The sequence below is a fragment of the Meles meles genome, chromosome 21 (assembly GCF_922984935.1).
Source record: "Meles meles chromosome 21, mMelMel3.1 paternal haplotype, whole genome shotgun sequence".
Classification (NCBI taxonomy): Eukaryota; Metazoa; Chordata; class Mammalia; order Carnivora; family Mustelidae; genus Meles; species Meles meles.
In genome coordinates this window covers 6,150,812-6,168,703 of record NC_060086.1, presented here as the reverse complement: position 1 = coordinate 6,168,703, position 17,892 = coordinate 6,150,812, and the positions used below count along the sequence as shown (strand labels likewise).

The 17,892-nt window shown below is 49.5% G+C and overlaps 1 protein-coding gene across 10 annotated transcripts in view; it reads left to right on the top strand.

Moving 5' to 3' along the window:
* Nucleotides 1-17,892, top strand: part of GTF2I (general transcription factor IIi) — a 103,934-nt gene that overhangs the window by 72,844 nt on the left and 13,198 nt on the right. For all 10 annotated transcript variants that reach the window (XM_045993409.1, XM_045993406.1, XM_045993402.1 and 7 more), the window contains 8 exons: nt 1,161-1,219; nt 2,417-2,488; nt 8,849-9,032; nt 10,783-10,841; nt 13,806-13,877; nt 14,831-15,014; nt 15,610-15,668; nt 16,055-16,129. In XM_045993409.1, the coding sequence (XP_045849365.1) occupies nt 1,161-1,219; nt 2,417-2,488; nt 8,849-9,032; nt 10,783-10,841; nt 13,806-13,877; nt 14,831-15,014; nt 15,610-15,668; nt 16,055-16,129 (764 nt within the window). The remainder of the gene's footprint in view (nt 1-1,160; nt 1,220-2,416; nt 2,489-8,848; nt 9,033-10,782; nt 10,842-13,805; nt 13,878-14,830; nt 15,015-15,609; nt 15,669-16,054; nt 16,130-17,892) is intronic.

The following is a 17,892-nucleotide window of genomic DNA, read 5'->3' as shown; positions in this document are numbered from 1 at the left end:
ATTTATATAGAATTTATTATATATATATTTTTAATGTACATATTATTGCCAGTATTTGCTGACCTTAAAGTACATAAAACTGTTTGGATGTTGAAAGGTTAATGCAAGCCGCTGTGGGATCCTTCATGCCGCACAGCTTACTTCAGGCCCTTTCAGTACACTTAGTTACAGTTATGGAAGCCCTCTTCTTCATTGAGAGACTTTTTTTTTTTTTAAAGATTATTTATGGAGAGGGCGAGGGAGCACAAAGCGGGGGTGGGGTGGGGGGACAGCAGAGAGAGAGGGAGAAGAGGGCTCCCTACGGGGAGGCTCCATCCCAGGACCCTGGGATCATGACCTGAGCCGAACGCAGACTCTTAACTGACTAAAGCACCCAGGCACCCCTTGAGAGGGACTTGTAAGCCCTTCTCTAATGGTTAAGGTGCTTCATCTTGAGGATGTATTTTGTTTTAGAAGGGTAATTCTGCAGAGTTTAGCAAATGTTTTATTTATAGCCTGCTAAGACTATTTAAACACTATCTATAACCATTGATTCAGTCCTGTGCTAGTTTCCAGCATTTCTGAGATGGTTGTTAACAGGGTCATTATTGTCTCTGACCCAGTCTCCACTCCTGCCAGCATCCTCTGACTTCAGGTCATTACACCAAAAAGGAGTGATGGGCTGTATAAGTTCGATGGTGAAAATTCTGTGATCTAGAAATTATGTTTTCTGGGCAGTTTTAAATTTAAAAAACATGTAATCTGTCTCACAGATGTCTTAGTATTGAAATGTAGTTAGGATTTTTTTAACCGATTTATAGATGTGTTGAAGTGAGGTAGTCTTGAGTACAAAGTAAAATTAAAGGATGTCCTTTACAGAGTTTCGTGGTCCCTTCTTTGGTGGCACGCTGTGATCGGGTATCTTTCGGTTGGTTGCAAAGGGAGTTCTTTCCATGAGGGATACCTGTTCCCAGATGCACCTTATGAAACAATTTGCAGTTACGGTTTGGTTTGATTACTCTCTAGAAATCTCCGGAGATGAGGATTTAATCGTGCCCAGCAGTTCAGATGGTCTCTTTCTAAAGCCGACCCTCACGACGGAGTGTCTCATAAGTCCTAGTACTTGCTACTTTTGCTGAATCTTACCTGGTAAACACTTGGTACTTTTTCTCACCTTGCAGACACGAACTTCTGAATTCGACACGGGAGGACTTACAGCTTGATAAACCAGCCTCCGGAGGTAGGTCTCCAGTCTTGCTTCAGACTGTGAGTCATAGTGGGGTCCCTGGCCGGCTCAGTTGGTAGAGCGCGCAGCCCTTGATCTTGGGGTCGTCAGTTCGAGCCCCTCGTTGGCCAGAGAAGTTACTTTAAAAAAAAAAAAGTCAAATCACAACATCATATACAAGAAATACACAATATTGAAATAATACTTTCTGTTCTCTAGAAGGATAAACTCAGGTTCTTCCTGATAATCCATTTTAAGTAACTGCAGACATCATACCGCCGGGCAGACTGAGAGAGCTAAGCTCGTCCACTTCTGAGACACAAAGTCTCTCACCCGGCACAGTGAATCAGTGTGTCGCCCACGTCTGCGTGAGTCACCTGAGTCCTCCCTCGTCACTGTCCATGGGGCATAAGAGGACTGACTTTTTTTTTTTTTTTTTAAATATTTTATTTATTTATTTGACAGACAGAGATTCAAGTAGGCAGAGAGGAAGGCAGAGAGAGAGGAGGAAGCAGGCTCCCTGCTGAGCAGAGAGCCCGATGCGGGGCTCGATCCCAGGACCCTGAGATCGTGACCTGAGCCGAAGGCAGCGGCTTAACCCACTGAGCCACCCAGGTGCCCCATAAGAGGGCTGACTTCTTAGAACACAGAGCCATGGGTATAATCACTTGTCTGTGAGGTGCTTTTTGGAGAAACACACTTGTGACTTGTTTTCTTACTTCTGTCGGCTCTGGAGGCCTGGGGGTGTAGGTGGAAAACGGGAAGCCTGTCACTTAGGGTTGGCGTGATGGAGAGCTTGCCAGCATCATCCCGTCCCTCCGTTACCATCACAGAGCTCACCCGCCGGCTGCTGCTCGGGGGCCGGAGCTCTGCTCTCTCTCCGAGCTGTGGTCCTGACATTTGAGCTGTGAAATCACGCCTCGTTACTAATTTCCATTTTGTCATCGTTTCATCCGTTGTTCTTCTTTCTAGTCGGTGCCAGCGCTGTTTTTAAGAAACACATTCTGAGATCTTAAAAACAACAGGAGAGCCCGGCTGGCTCAGGCAGTGGAGGGGCGACTCCTGCTCACTCAGGGTCGCGAGTTCAAGCGCCACGTTGGGTGTAAAGATTGCTTCAATACATAAACTTTGAAAAAAAATCGTACTACTTAATTGACCTGGTTTAGTAATGCAACCAGTTTGAGAACATTTGTGTGTTCGTTATTCTTACAGTGAAGGAAGAATGGTATGCCAGAATCACTAAATTGCGAAAAATGGTAGATCAGCTCTTCTGCAAAAAATTTGGTAAGTCTGATTTCCCCCACGACTAAAGTATATTACAGAGTAAGTTTTCCAAATTTTGCTTTTAAGAAAGTAAATACAGTGAAATGATACACCTCATTTCTTTTTTTCTGCTCTTTAAAAAAAATCAGTTAACAATATATTTATTAGTTTCAGAAGAAGAGGTTAGTGATTCTGGGTCTTACATAACACCCAGGGCTCATTCCATCACGTGCCTGCCTTCATGCCCATCGCAGTTACCCCATCCCCCCACCCCCTGTACTCCAGCAACCCTCAGTTTGTTTCCTATGATTAAGAGTCTTTTATGGGGGGGCACCTGGGTGGCTCAGTGGGTTAAGCCTCTACCTTCGGCTCAGGTCATGATCTTGGGGTCCTGGGATCGAGTTCCACATCGGGCTCCCTGCTTCGCAGGGAGCCTGCTTCCTCCTCTCTCTCTGCCTACTTGTGATCTCTGTCTGTTCAATAAATAAATGGAATCTTAAAAAAAAAAAAAGACTCTTACGGTTTGTCTGACTCTGATCCCGCCCTCCCTTCCCCTATGATCCTGTTTTGTTTCTTAAATCTCACATATGCATGAGATCCTACGATAATTGTCTTTCTCTGATTGATTTATTTCGCTTAGCGTAATACCCTCTAGTTCATCCACGTTGTTAGAAATGGCAAGATTTCAATTTCTTGATGGCTTGAGTAGTACCCCATTTTGTGTGTGTGTGTGTGTGTGTGTGTGGACACACACCACATTTTCTTTATCCATTCATCTGTCGATGGACACCTAGGTTCTTTCCACAGTTTGGATGTTGCTACTATAAACATCAGGGTGCAGGTGCCCCTTTAGATCCCTACATTTGTATCTTTGGGGTAGATCCCTAGTAGTGAAATTACTGGGTCGTAGGGTAGCTCTTAAGGAACCTCCATGCCGTTGTCCACAGCGGCTGTACCTCTTTCCGTTCCCAGCAGCAGCGTAGGAGGGCTCCCCTTTCCCCGCAGCGTCGCCAGCATCTGTCTTTCTGGACTGGTTCATTTCAGCCATTCTGACGTTTCTTTCATCAGTGAATATACATATGTTAGTCATGCAGAGTTGTGGACCTGTACTGAGGGGAGGGGCCGTACAGCGGAAGCACCAGCTCTTCCTGAGTGACTCTGACCCAGTGTCGCTGGTACAGCACCAGGCCCCTTGCAGTCCAGGAATCCCTTGTCTTTGGCCCCTTCGTAGTACTTGGTTGTGGCTTTCTGTAGGAGCAGGCCTGGGTCTCAGTCTATCCCTGAGGGCTGGTTTTCCAAAAACGGGGTGTGCACCCCTGTTCTTCTCTTGTTACCTGCCTTGCTGGCTCATGTCCCCAAACACGTCACTGTACTTGGGTCTGGTTTGTCGCGGCGGAATCTTTCGTTACCCTCGGCCACTCTGTGGTGCTATGTCTTGCTTCTCAGCAGCCTTCAGCTGGGCTGGGTTTCTTTTTCTTGTTTTCACTGTTACAAGCCAGTTACACGGACCGTTTCGAACGGGGCTGCTCCTGCTCTCTCCCATGTCACTGGTTGTCGTTTTGTTCTTGATGCGCCTCCCTCTGCTTCCGTCTGCACTTGCGCTGCTGCCTGGTGGCTCCGTCATGCCGCCATTGCCTCCTTCCCTGCCGTGCTCTCGGCAGCCAGCCCCTCCCATCTCATGTCGCCGACATAGGACTGTGATTCTGTTTCCTGATGGCTTTTGCATTTAAGCTGCTAGCCCTGGACACTCTCCTTTGACTTCAGAGCTTTATTATTCCCCCGCCTGTTTGGTGCCTCCACCGACTTCATGTGTCCGAACTGGGACCTTTGTCCCCCTCTGGAACCACGTTCCTTTCCCCGACCATCCAGGGACACACCCTCTCCCCTGTTGGCCTAGCCAAAGCTCTGGGAGTCACCCTGGATTTCTTGATTCTCACAAGGCCCCCTGCTGACGGGACTTAGAGCGCAGCCCAGAGCCCTGCCTTCTCTTCCTCGCTGCTGTCTCTCGCACTGTCAGAGCTGGTGCTCCAAAGCCGATGGGTTTTAGTATCACTAGAAACACAAGTCTTTTTCCTGTTTTCTACTCCACGGCCTCCGTTTGTTCTTGGAATGAACCCTACAGTCCCTGCTCATGGCCACCCTGCCTTCTAATGTCACTTCTAATGGACTGTCCCCCGGCTCACTCCAGACCGGCTCTAGTGACTGTCTCCTTGTCCTTTGATTTTCAAAGGTCCTGCCCTCCTGGGGAGTGTTGCCTTGCTGGGACCTCATGTTTTTGTGCCTCTCCTTTCCGCTTATGTTCAGTTCCAGTGCGGCCGCATTGGCCGGGTCTTCACTGGGAGGCCGGTCTGCTGCACGCCGCGGAGCACATGCTGTCTCATCCCGTTTTTGTTCCTCAAGGCACAGATGGGGCCTTCTGCCTCCCCCTACAGCGCCAGCCAAGATCTTGCGCGTCTTGCTGCTGGTAGAAGTGTGCTTAATGCTGGAGCAGGTGCTGTCCGGATACTTCAGGAACAGGCCGGTGTCACGGGCGCGTGTGCATGAGGCCCCGTTCCGTTATGTCGTGGAGAAGACCAGAGGCTGTCCTGAGCGCTCCAGCTACCCGACGCGGTGCGGACTACGTGCAGGGCAGTGTGGCTGGCTGGCACGGACAGTCCCAAGGACCGCAACGGTTCTCTCTGCTCTGCAGGAGAAGCCATTTGAGTTTCACCGCCAAAAAAGCCAAATCTCCTGGCTGATGATTCTTACTTGCCCCGTGGTTTCTGAGAGGGGTGCATGGCACTGGGTGTTAGACCTAATAAACCAGCTCTTGGGTACCTCTTGGATGGCCGCTGCGAGCTTAGGTCATTGGTGATCTGTTGTTTGCAGAATCCGTGCACTTGCTGTTGACTGTGCTCTGGACCTGGGAATGGAAGGCAGTGGGGAGAAGTCTGAATTTTAAGTATTTTCTCCTCATCCCTGTCCTTGACTACCCAGCCTGAATACAGGACCTTAATAACAAGTTCTGTCCTCCTTGTATGTCTGGTCAGAGATCAGCTAATGAGCAAGAAACCAAAGCGTCTTCCACGCTTTAAAGGTCGTTGTATTTCCGAGGCATTTAGTGAAATGAGTCAGATGGAGGAGGTCGCCATAGTGTCATCAGAGCCCAAGGGTATCTGCATGAACAGGTTTCTTTCTTTTTTTAAAGATTTTATTTATTTATTTGACAGAGATCACAAGTAGGCAGAGAGGATGGGGGAAGCAGCCTCCCTGCTGAGCAGAGAGCCGGACCCAGGGCTCGATCCCAGGACCCTGAGATTATGACCTGAGCTGGAGGCAGAGGCTTAACCCACTGAGCCACCCAGGTGTCCCTCTGCATGAACAGGTTTAGACTGTACCCTCCCGTGCGGTTCTGGAAGTTGAACTTGGGAAGAGTCGGCCAAACCTGTTAGCACCGCTGATGCTTGCCATGCAAGCTGACGTTGGCCTTGTGGGAAGAAGAGGCTGTGGACAAGCCCATGTACTCATTCACATAAGAGGTAGCCAATGAGGGCGCCTGGGTGGCTCGGTGGGTTAAAGCCTCTGCTTTCGGCTCAGGTCATGATCCCAGGGTCCTGGGATCGAGCCCCACATCCGGCTCTCTATTCCGCAGGGAGCCTGCTTCCTCCTCTCTCTCTCTGCCTGCCTCTCTGCCTACTTGTGATCTCTGTCTGTCAAACAAATAAATAAAATCTTTAAAAAAAAAAAAAAAGTAGCCAATGGAAAATGTTTTGGCCTCCTATCAGAGCTAAGAAAATAGGTAAGAGCTTTCCTGTCGCTACATTATAAACAGTAAAATCTGGTTCTTTGTTTTTGCTCATGGCTTTGGAGGAGTCTAGGACTGTAAGTACCGTAGAGAGGGTTGCTGCTTCTCTAAGGTTCCTAAAAGGGAAAGGGGGAAAGGTTACATTTCTGTAAGTGTCAAACATCATAAGTCTAGAAGGTTCCATTGCTTCGTCAAAATAGTCAGTTGTAGACCTTCCGCATCCGTGGACACCTGGGCACCAGGTGCTGAGAATGCGGCAGAGCAGAAGGCAGTGGGGTGCCCCCAGACACCAGAGGAAAGGGACAGGGCAGAGCCGCAGAGCCGCGGTGAGTACGAAGTATCCGAGGGTGGCATGGGGTCTGGGGACAGAAGGGGATGGGGGAGCGAGGGGGCTTGTTGTTTTCTCTCGAGGAAGCCTCCCTTCGCAGCTGGCCTTCCCTTTCCCTGTAACTTCTGCTCTTCACATCTCCACTCCAGCACTTGATTCCTTTTTATTTCATAGGAATTCCATTCGAGTCATGACTGTGTTCTCTCTGGCCATAGTTCCCTGGTAATTATTACTCTGTTACGTATCCAGTTGTGTTGTGGATTTCTCCCGGGTGTGAAAGGCTCTGCCGTATTTCTTGAGTGTTTCTTTTAACAGTCACGATCTTCATCACACTGTGCGTGGCTCCAAATACACAGTCTTGAATTAGAGCAAAGAGGTCTGGGGTGCCTGGGTGGTTCAGCCGTTTAGCATCTGCCTTCGGCTCAGGTCATGATCTCAGGGTCCTGAAATGGAGCCTGTGCATTGGGCTCCTTGCTCAGTGGAGCCTGCTTCCCCCTCTGGCTGCTGCTCCCCCTGCTTGTGCGCTCTTTCTCTCTCTGACAAGTAAATAAAGAAAATCTTTTTAAAAAAGCAAACAAGCAATGGAGGAGGGATCTTGTACTTGGGCCCTTCGGATTCAGTGCTCCGACACAAGGAGGAAGTTAAATGGAAGGCCTTGACCTTCCTTATTAGGGCTCTGTTCAGTGGTTTCAGAGCACGGGTTACAGATGCCACGTTTACACTTTGAAATTCTAATTCTCCACCTGTTCAAAACTGGAAAGGCAGTCAATGCGTTCCCATGTACCCGTTTTTTTTTTTTTAAGATTTTATTTATTTATTTGACAGAGAGATCACAAGCAGGCAGAGAGGCAGGCAGAGAGAGAGGAGGAAGCAGGCTCCCTGCGGAGCAGAGAGCCCGATGCGGGGCTCAATCCCAGGACCCTGGGATCACAACCTGAGCCGAAGGCAGAGGCTTTAACCCACTGAGCCACCCAGGCGACCCATCCCATGTACCCATTTTTCAGAATCAGTGATCATAAAGATTGTCCACACTGTTCATCTTTTCCTGTTTTTCTTCCCTCGGTAGGAACATGAAGCACCTCACAGGCACTGCATCATTTATGCTGTGTTCATGCGCCTCTGAATAGAGCTCTCACTTCTTACGCGAGCACTGCGTCGTCGTCACACCTGATAAAATTAACCGTTCCTTTGTACCCGCTCTTGGACACTCCGTCTGCGAGTTTCCTTGTTCATCTGAAAAGTCCCTTTAAAGGTTTTGCTTTGAGGGGCGCCTGGGTGGCTCAGTGGGTTGAGCCTCTGCCTTCGGCTTAGATCATGATCTCAGGGTCCTCGGATCGAGCCCCGCATCGGGCTCTCTACTCAGCGGAGAGCCTGCTTCCCCCTCTCTCTCTGCCTGCCTCTGCCTGCTTGTGATCTCTGTCTGTCAAATAAATTTAAAAAAAAAAAAAAATCTTTAAAAAAAAAAGATAAAGGTTTTGCTTTGAATCTGGGTCTAAGCAAAACTCAAGCACTAGCTTTGGTTGGTAGCTGCTTTTAATCTAAACCAGTCTCTGCCTGCTGTTTTTATTTCCATTCCATGCATTTGCAGAAGCTACTTTTAAAATGTCACACTCATGGGGCGCCTGGGGGGCTCAGTGGGTTAAAGCCTCTGCCTTCGGCTCAGGTCATGATCCCAGGGTCCTGGGATTGAGCCCCGCATCGGGCTCTCTGCTCCGCAGGGAGCCTGCTTCCTCCTCTCTCTGTGCCTGCCTCTCTGCCTAGTTGTGATTTCTCTCTGTCAAATAAATAAAATATTGAAAAAAAAAGTCACACATGCAGTTGGGGTAAAGAACACTGATCTCATGGTTGCAGTATGAGGAAAAGGTAGTAAGTGTGTGTAGGAGCCACTAACAGAATTCTCCCACTCAGAGCACAGGTAGCAGCCAAAGTCGGCCTCCAGGTGATTTGACAAAGTAGTATTTAAGTTACGTTCTTTATTCTCTATGGTAGTTCTCTTATCCTATTTATTTCTTCCCAAAGATACTGAAAAAGCTCTTACAGGATCGTAGAGCTGTTGAGATGGTCTTCGAATCTAGGAGTTTCCCTCCACCAGAAGTTACCTCTTGATCACGGGCCATTCATGCTGGCCTTTGCTGTTTCCGTAGTTAGTGTGTATGTTTCCAGAATTTACTTTCCTTTTCAAAAAGTTGACCAATACTTTGCTTTGGATTATACTAAACTGTGATTTCAGCAGGAGCTTAATCTCCTGAATTGTGTTTCCTTTATAAAGCTGAAGCCTTGGGGAGCACGGAGGCCAAGGCTGTTCCTTACCAGAAGTTTGAGGCACATCCTAATGACCTCTATGTGGAAGGACTACCTGAAAACATTCCTTTTAGAAGTCCCTCATGGTATGGCATCCCAAGGCTGGAGAAGATCATACAAGTGGGCAATCGAATTAAATTTGTTATTAAAAGGTAAGATGATAATCTCCAGAAATAAATGTAATGGTGTCCTTAAGGAAAGTTTAATTTCGGGACGCCTGGGTGGCTCAGTCGGTTAAGCGCCTGCTTTCAGCTCAGGTCATGATCCCAGGGGTCGGGCCCTGTATCGGGCTCCGTGCTTGGTGGGGGAGCCTGCTTCTCCCTCTCCCTCTGTCTCTCTGTGTGCTCTGTCTCTCTAGCTCTCACTCTCTTGCAATTACATAAATCTTAAAAAAAAAAAAAAAAAAAAAGATTAATTTCATGCAAGTGGGGTCTTTTGTTCCCCTCCCGTTGGACTTACTGTCCATATTTAAAATTAAGTTGTATTACAGTTAGATTCGTTTATCGAGGGAATGTTTATTTAGTATCAGGTACCAGATGGACAAAGCTGGGTCAAACAGGAACCCTGTCTTGGGGGGCTTGTTACAGAGATGAGTGCAAAAAGGTGTTACAGGGTGCTTTGGGGGAGAAGGTGAGGGTGGCCACTAGATGGGTCAGCGGTGCATAGAGTAGTGGAAAAGGGCTTCATACAGGATATAGTAGAAGAAGAGAAGAGAGGGTCACATAACCGTAGCGTTCTGTGTGGAAGGAGCGATGCCCTGCGGATGTGGGAAGCCAGGCAGATGCGGGCCCACGGAGGAAGGCCTTTGGTCCTGTACTGTCAGCAGAGTAATGAAAAGGTTTTAAAGCCAGTTCTTCTTGAAAGAAGTTGGTGGGGGACGCCTGGGTGGCTCAGTTGGTTAAGCTGCTGCCTTCAGCTCAGGTCATGATCCCCGGGTCATAGGATTGAGTCCCCCATCAGGCTCCTTGCTCAGCGGGGAACCTGCTTCTCTCTTTGCCTCTGCCTGCCTCACTGCTTGCTTGTGTGCTCGCTTGTGCTTGCTCTCTCTTTCTCTCTCTCTGTCTGACAAACAAATAAATAAAAGAAGATGGTGGGACCCCTGACTGGCTCAGTTGGTATGGTGTGCGACTCTTGATTTTTGGGTTTGCGAGTTCAGGCCCCACACTGGGCGAAGAACTTACTTTAAAAATAATAATAATAATAATTTGGATTTGCGTTTTATTTGATGGAGAGAAAGATCACAAGCAGGCAGAGAGGCAGGCAGAGAGAGAGAGGAGGAAGCAGGCTGCCTGCTGAGCAGGGAGCCCTCTGCGGGGCTTGATCCCAGGACCCTGAGACCATGACCTGAGCTGAAGGCAGAGGCTTAACCCACTGAGCCACCCAGGCGCCCCTGGATTTGCGTTTTAAAAGGACTCTTCTGGCTTGAGTTTGAAGGCTAGCGGAATGGGTGATTTGTGGGGAGGGAGAGGGTGCCGAAGGCCTGTCTTGAATACAGAAGGCTGCTGTGGGGTAGAATGCATAGCTCTGGCTTATTCATTGGGGCTTGTGCATTTGTATGGCCACTGGGTCTCATGGTGTAAGGGAGAGGACTCTTCAGTTCAGCACAGCTGTTAGGTATTTTTGACTGTATTGTGGTGGAGCTGGTGCGGTTTCAGAAGCAGTTGAACGGTTTTGGGGAGACGGTGAATGGTTTCACGCCGTTGAACTTCACACGCCTTTGAGGACATTCGGTCAGAACCTGAATCTGTGAAAATTGCTATTTTCAAAATAATCGAGTCCTCCAGCTGACTCCCCCCCCACTGGACTGAAGCGTGGTGACGTCACGGACAGCGCCCAGCTGTGTGGGGCGGCCTGTCGGAGCTCCTGTGCGCGCTGTTACTCATCTCGCCCTTGTTTTTGCAGACCAGAACTTCTGACCCACAGCACTACCGAAGTCACTCAGCCGAGAACGAACACACCAGGTAAGATAGCTGTGAGTTCCTTTTTAAAAGCTCAGATCGGTGTTTTTACCAGTCTTTAAAAGTGATGGAACTCATCCTTCTCCCTTTCCACTAGAAATCATATGTGGGCGCTCAGTACAGGCTCCTTCGTTTATCGGTGCACACGCAGGTGGTTCTGGGAAGGCTCAGGCTTTGAGTTTAGACCCGTGGTGTTCGGTAGTGATACAGCACGTGTCACGGGCGCGTGCCACGTGTGTCGTTTTCGTATCCTGGTAGCCAGATCCGTGTTCCACGCTGTAATCACGATAGGTACAACTTCGGTGCGCATTTTCACACTCAGCACATCTCACGCCAGGGAAGCGCATTCCAAGTCCCGGGTTGCTGCGCGTGGCTGATGCGGCGGAGCCTGCAGCCTCAGACCCTAACCTGTAGTCGCTCGGCCCGTCCTCGGCGGCCGACAGCGCGGCTCCAGTGGCTGCGCTGACCTCATCGCCCTGGGGAACTGGGAGGTCTCAGTCTCCGATGTGTGAATGAATGGATTTCTGTTCTCGTCTGAACTACAAGTGTGCCTTTATTCCTTCGCCATCTTTTTGTTCAGCGTGCATCGTGTCAGAAAAAGCGACCGCAGCTTGTGTGTCCTCTACAGCCTTACAGACTTCTGGTGCCAGGAGCCAGGGGGCGCTTCTGAATTCACGCAGTTAATTGTTCTTACAAAATGGCATACAAGAGGGATGCCTTCATGGCGCAATCGCTGAGTGTCTGCCTTCGGCTCAGGTCGTGATCCCAGTGTCCTGGGATGGAGCCGCACATCAGGCTCCCTGCTCGACGGGAGGCCTGCTTCTCCCTCTCCCACTCCACTGATTGTGTTCCCTCTCTCACTGTCTCTCTCTCTCTCTCTCTCTGTCAATTTAAAAACAAACAAACAAACGATACCCAGGAGGTCTGTACTAGTCCCTGAGGGTACCTACAGGCAGCCAGCGAAGGTGAGCCAGGATACCGGAGAGACGGTAGAGTCATTTGTGTTTACGGTGGCATGTGAAATGGTTGAGAAGTACCATGTGCAGGGGAAGCCGAATTCTCCTTTGCCAGGAGCCCTGCTGGGGAGACGGTGTAATCAGTGAGCAGCAGAATCGCCCAGCGGCCTCCTCGGCCTGCTTTTGATTTAGACGAAGAAAGTATTGGCGACAGACGGAAGATCGGGGACGAGCCAGGCTTTGCTGAGGGAAGTGGTAGAACAAGAAGTAATTCCTGAAGGTATAACTGGGCTCACCGGATTAGTGTGACCGTGATGAGAGGCTCTGTCCAAGTCTTCATTTCTCGAGAGAAGCACCAGATTCAAGGTTGTGCTTACGGGATCGCTGGTTGATCATTCTGGTAGAGACTGCAAACGTGACTGTAGATTGAGGGAGCCCGGGGTCGGCTGTGCTTACCTGTCGTCCTCTAGCCGAGATCCGTGAAGAGCCTGTCGTCCAAGAACAATCTTGATGCTCTGAATCATTAATGGTACTTGGCCTCCCACCTTTCCCAGGAGACCGTGGCAGGAGTTAAAGTTGTCGTTCTTCATTCTAGCAGGACCAGTCCTCTGCTCTGCCGATAAACCGGGCATCCGTTTTTTGCTGGGCTAACTCAAGCCAGACTGCGTAACACAAGTTAGTTCCCCCATTAGGAAGGTCTGCGTAATTGTTGGCATGACATGAAATTTCATAAAACTTGTATGCTTAAGCGCATGGGGCACTTTGCCCTCGATTCTGTAACAGAGACACACAGGTCACATGGGAGAGAGTCCTCGAGTTGTAACCAGGTGGTTGCGCTTTGAAGGGGCAGAGCAGGAAGGGTCACCCGCTTCCCGGGAGGAGTAGTGCAGAGACCTTTACCAGCAGAGGAGGTGTTGGCTGAGGCAGAAGATGGAGGAGTGAACAGAAGCTCTTGGCCTTGGAGAAGTTTTGTACTACGAATTGTTGGTTTGTACTGGACTTCCTTCCTCTGGCTGAAAGGTTGAGCCACACCACACGAAACACTTGAGATGGTCGGTTTTCTTTCAAAAGTACGAGTTTTTAAGGTACTTCCCCAAACTAAAAGTGTATTACAAGATTTTCCCAAGCCACTGACGTTTAGCAGTATTTCCAGAACTTTCACAGCATTTCCATACTGCCTCTGGCCACAGACACAGATGACTTCCGCCCTGAATGTGATCCTTGTGCTCCGCCCTCCTTCCCTTCTTACTCTTTCTCTCGCTCCCTCGCTCGCTGCTCCCTCGCTCGCTCGCTCTCTCCGTCCAGCCCCTTCCACCCCCCCCCACCCCGCTTCTCTCTATCTGCTTCTCTCTGTCCGAATCTCCACCAAACAAGCCTCGAGTGTCTTTTAAGTAAGTGACGGCCTACGTGTCTTCTGCGGTGGCTCATTTCCCCTTTATTCACGAGGGGACTGTTGTCTTCTGCGTAAGAGGAAGGAAAGAAGCTAGGCTATAGATGTGAGTCGTGTCAGGTCAGATCTCTGTAATCCCTTTACTGTGCATCTCTCCCATGTTTTGCTGTGATGAGTGTAGTTTCCCTTTCTGTGCCTTTCTAGCCACACAGCAGCTTGATAACGCAAGGAGTGCCTGACAGAAAGTAGATACAGTCGAAACTGTTCTGTGAACCCCACACGGCCGTTCCTCCTCCAAGGAGGAACCCTGGAAAAACACTCTTTAGAGCCTACTTAGGAACGCGTTCTTTTTTTACAGTGTGGACCGAAATTTGATTTCTGTCCTCCTGAAGCTCCGGTGTTTGCCAGGTGCAGGGAGTCTCCTCAAGGCCCAGAGGTTTTGTTTCTAAACAAAATCAAGTTCAGAGCGTCACTGGATTTAACACCGAAAACGAACAGAGTGTTGTATGTCAGGTAGAGCGGAATGTTCCGAAAAGGAGCATCACAGGGAGAACAGCATCCAGCCTCCTTTTGTGTCTGCGCCAAGGACTGTTGTTAACCACATTACCTTGTGCTTTCTAGTCAAAGAAGACTGGAATGTCAGAATTACCAAGCTACGGAAGCAAGTGGAAGAGATTTTTAATTTGAAATTCGGTAAGTGAAACCCAGTGATTGTGTCTTAGTTTAGACATCTAAACGGAAGGCAGCGTTCTGCATGAGTCACAGCGGCGGGGGCTGTGCGGAAGGAAGCCCCAGAAACGGGGTTTTGGCTGATTTCTGCTGCGTCCACACGGGAGAGCAAGGGAGGAGTTGGGGGAAGGCTCAGGTCCGCGGCGTGCGCTTGGACTCGGGCTGCCTCCGCACGGGCAGCAGCTCCGTCTCCCGCTGGTCCCAGCGCCGACTCGCTGGCCGCGGTTCCCGAGAGCACGGTCTTGAGGGGGACTCGGCCGGCGTGTTTCCGTCATGGAGAAGGAGGGAAGGAGTGGGAGTGATGTCAGTCCCCCGGGGCCTTTCCGTCTGCCCGTACTGAAAGGTGTTCCTGTTCTGTGTCCCGGATCCCGAACCTTGCACGTCTGCCTCTGCTCTCCAGTGAGCGGCGCTCGGTGCACCATGTGCAGCCCGTGTCTGTCGTCGCGAACAGGCTTGCGGTGCGCCGTGGCCCATGCTTACTGATTCTGCCCAGAGCACAGAGATCGTTCTGACTGACAGTGGGACTTCCCTCGTTATTCGCTGAAGCGCGGAAATGTTCTTTTTCACCATACTCATTTTTAGGCCCCTTCTTGAGTTTCGCACAATATACCATGCAAAGTGCTTCCAGTAATCGAGTGGGGACTCCCCTTAAGAAAAGAAAAACACTGAGTGGAGATTGCTAGATGGTGGGGAGTCTTTGCATAACACACTTGAGAACGCCCAGGTGTTGGCTTGACTTACGTGGTGATCCCTTTGAGATCGTACAAATACCAGATCACTATGCCTGAAACCAGTTTAATGTTACATGTCAGCTCTACCTTGATAAAAGGAAGCATTTTTAAAAAGAATACAGGCAAAGAATGAACGGATGCCCGTTGCCTTTTACCTTCTGTATGTAATGTTCTCTTAACTTGCAGCTCAAGCTCTTGGACTCACAGAGGCAGTCAAAGTTCCGTACCCCGTGTTTGAGTCAAACCCCGAGTTCCTTTATGTAGAAGGCTTGCCAGAAGGAATTCCCTTCCGAAGCCCTACCTGGTTCGGGATCCCGCGACTTGAAAGGATTGTCCGTGGGAGTAATAAAATCAAGTTTGTTGTTAAAAAGTAAGTTCAGTTTGCTGGTGTAGTCATTTCTGGCGTCAAAACAGTAAAGTTCTGTTTCCACCCGAAGTGTTTCCTGGCTGCGGGTGGCCACTGTGGCTTTGTCGCCGCCATGGGAGAGCTCAGCTCTGAGCTGCAGCCTTGGCACAGGCCCTTGCCTTGGCTCGTCCTTGAACCCACATAGATCTTCTTCACACAAGGAGAAGGGTGACACCTGCCTCTCAGGGGTGGTGTTCGGCTGGGCCAAAGACCCGGTGCTGATGCTGCGCCTTCCTCAGTACGCGAATGGGGCATGAGGACAGATTTGTAGCTGCCCCAGTGCTCCTGAGGCGGCCCGGGTTTCCGTGCTTGCCCAGACTGAACTAGTGTCCGTTAATTTTCACTTCACGGAAGAAGTCATTCACTCTTTACAAAAGCGTGTAGCTGGTCATGGTGGGAGGGAAAAGTGAGGGTTGTTCCTGTCCATAGTGACAGAACGTGCGGTCATATTACAGCACGATGGTCTTAGAAAAGAAAATCACTGGTCGTGGTAACGTTTACTAGCTTTGAAGGCCAGTGGTATGCTGGGTGCTCTAATATTTCTTGGTTTTCTCTCTAGACCTGAACTAGTTATTTCCTACCTGCCTCCTGGAATGGCTAGTAAAATAAACACTAAAGGTAAGAGATCACACACTGTGTTTCACGTCTGGGCAGTGAAACATTCCTTACTGATGCTACCTGAATCACAGCGAGTCACGCACTTAGTGCTTTTTCGGGGCTTTTGGTTTCTTGGCTTTTAAAGGTACTTTATGTAGTGGGCACACCACCCCCCCACCCCACCCCCCGCCAAAAACCATTTTATTGAAAATTCCTGCTTGCCATCCTCTTTCATTCGTGTTTCCACAGTTTTGTTGAGACTCTGGTGGAGGATAACCACTTTAATTCTTAAGATTTCTTTGAAAAGATCCAAACTGTGTGAATATTCTGCTTTAATAAAGCATCCCCTTCTGGGTGGGTTTTCTTTCCCTCCAATATGCAAAAGCGATCGTGTGCTTATTTTATAGCCTTGCAGTCGCCGAAGAGACCACGGAGCCCTGGGAGCAATTCAAAAGTTCCTGAAATTGAGGTCACTGTGGAAGGTAAGGCCACCCGGGGGCAGGTTTCTGGTGATTCTCCAGTTCACGAATTCTATCCATTCATTCTTCAGTTTACTGTTCGCTTGTATGCAGATGACTTTTTACAAAACTAGGCTTACACATGGAGCATAAACAAAAGAACACAGATTCTGAGACTGGCTTCTGGGTTTCCTCTTGTCCTTTTTTCATGGATACAAGAAGACTGATTGAGCTTGGGGTTCAGGCGTACATATGTACAGGACAAGACATAGAGGAGATGGGGTGCCAGACCGGCCTGGACCCAGTGTCTGCAAAAGCGGGAAGCTCTTCTCGAATTCCCTAACAGATGATTCTTAGGTCTCTTGGTTGGGTGGGGAGAATTTAAAACAAAATGGCGTAGAGGCTTGGGTGCTAACAGTTTGGATTTTTTAAGTCTGGGCTCCATCATTTAGGCAAAGTACTTAGAATCTCTGCTTCAGTTAATACATGTGTAAAATGGTATCAAGAACAGTACTTAACTCATATGCTGTTTTTTTAATTTTTTTAATTTTTTTTAAAGATTTTACTTACTTGTTTGACAGAGAGAGACATGCGAGAAAGGGAACAGAAGCGGGGGGAGTGGGGGAGGGAGAAGCAGGCCTCCCGCTGAGCAGAGAGCCCGATATGGGGCTCCATCCCAGGACCCTGGGATCACGACCTGAGCCGAAGGCAGACACTTCATGACTGAGCCACCCAGGCCGCCGGTCACGTGCTGTTTCTAAAATTGAGATACAATTCGCATATAAAATTCACCATTTTATTTTTTTAATTCACTGCTTAAAATACGCGATTCAGCGTATTCCTAAGGTTGTGCAGCTGTCAGACCCGTCAAAGTCCAGGACGTTTTCCTCACCCAGGAGGCCCCGTCCGTGCCCAACAGCACTGCCGGCCCACCTCCCGTCCCCGCAGCCCCTGGGGACCGCCTGCTTCCTCGTCTCCGGACGAGCCTGTTCTCGACATCTCACGGGGCGGAATGACAGTGGGTGACCCTCCGGGGCGGGTGACCCCTCGGGACTGGTCTCGTTCGCGTGGCGGAATGTGTCCAGCTTCACCAGTGCGGCGGTCCTCCCCTTGCACACACGACAAAGACAGCAGAGATGGGCCCTTCCTGGTCCCGCCAGAACTCGTCAGCACTGAACCCTTCGTTTAAGTAACTGCCGTGCGTTCCCCACCACAGCTGCACGACATTCTCGTCAGCAGCACCCGAGTGTTCGCCACCACTTTTTCTTTTCTGTTTCTTATTTTTTTTTTTTTTAAAGATTTTCTTTATTTATTTGACAGAGACCACAAGTAGGCAGAGAGGCAGGCAGAGAGAGAGGAGGAAGCAGGCTCCCCGCTGAGCAGAGAGCCCGATGTGGGGCTCGATCCCAGGACCCTGAGATCATGACCTGAGCTGAAGGCAGCTGCTTAATCCACTGAGCCACCCAGGCGCCCCTGTTTCTTATTTTTTAAAGATTGTGTCTATTTGATAGAGAGAGTGCGAGCGCGCATGCGGAGGGGAAGGGGAGGGGCAAAGAAAGAGGCAAAGAAAGCCGCTGCTGACTCGGGGCTCGATCCCAGAACCTCAAGATCGTGACCTGAGCCAAAGTCAGATGCTTAATCGACTGAGCCACCCAGGTGCCCCTTCTGTTTCTGACTTTTGTATGCTCTCCTTCCTGATAGGTGTGCATTTCTTTTTTTGGTAACTTTATCACATCGGGTGGATACGCCCCATTTTGTTTATCCATCCGTCAGATGGACATTGGAAA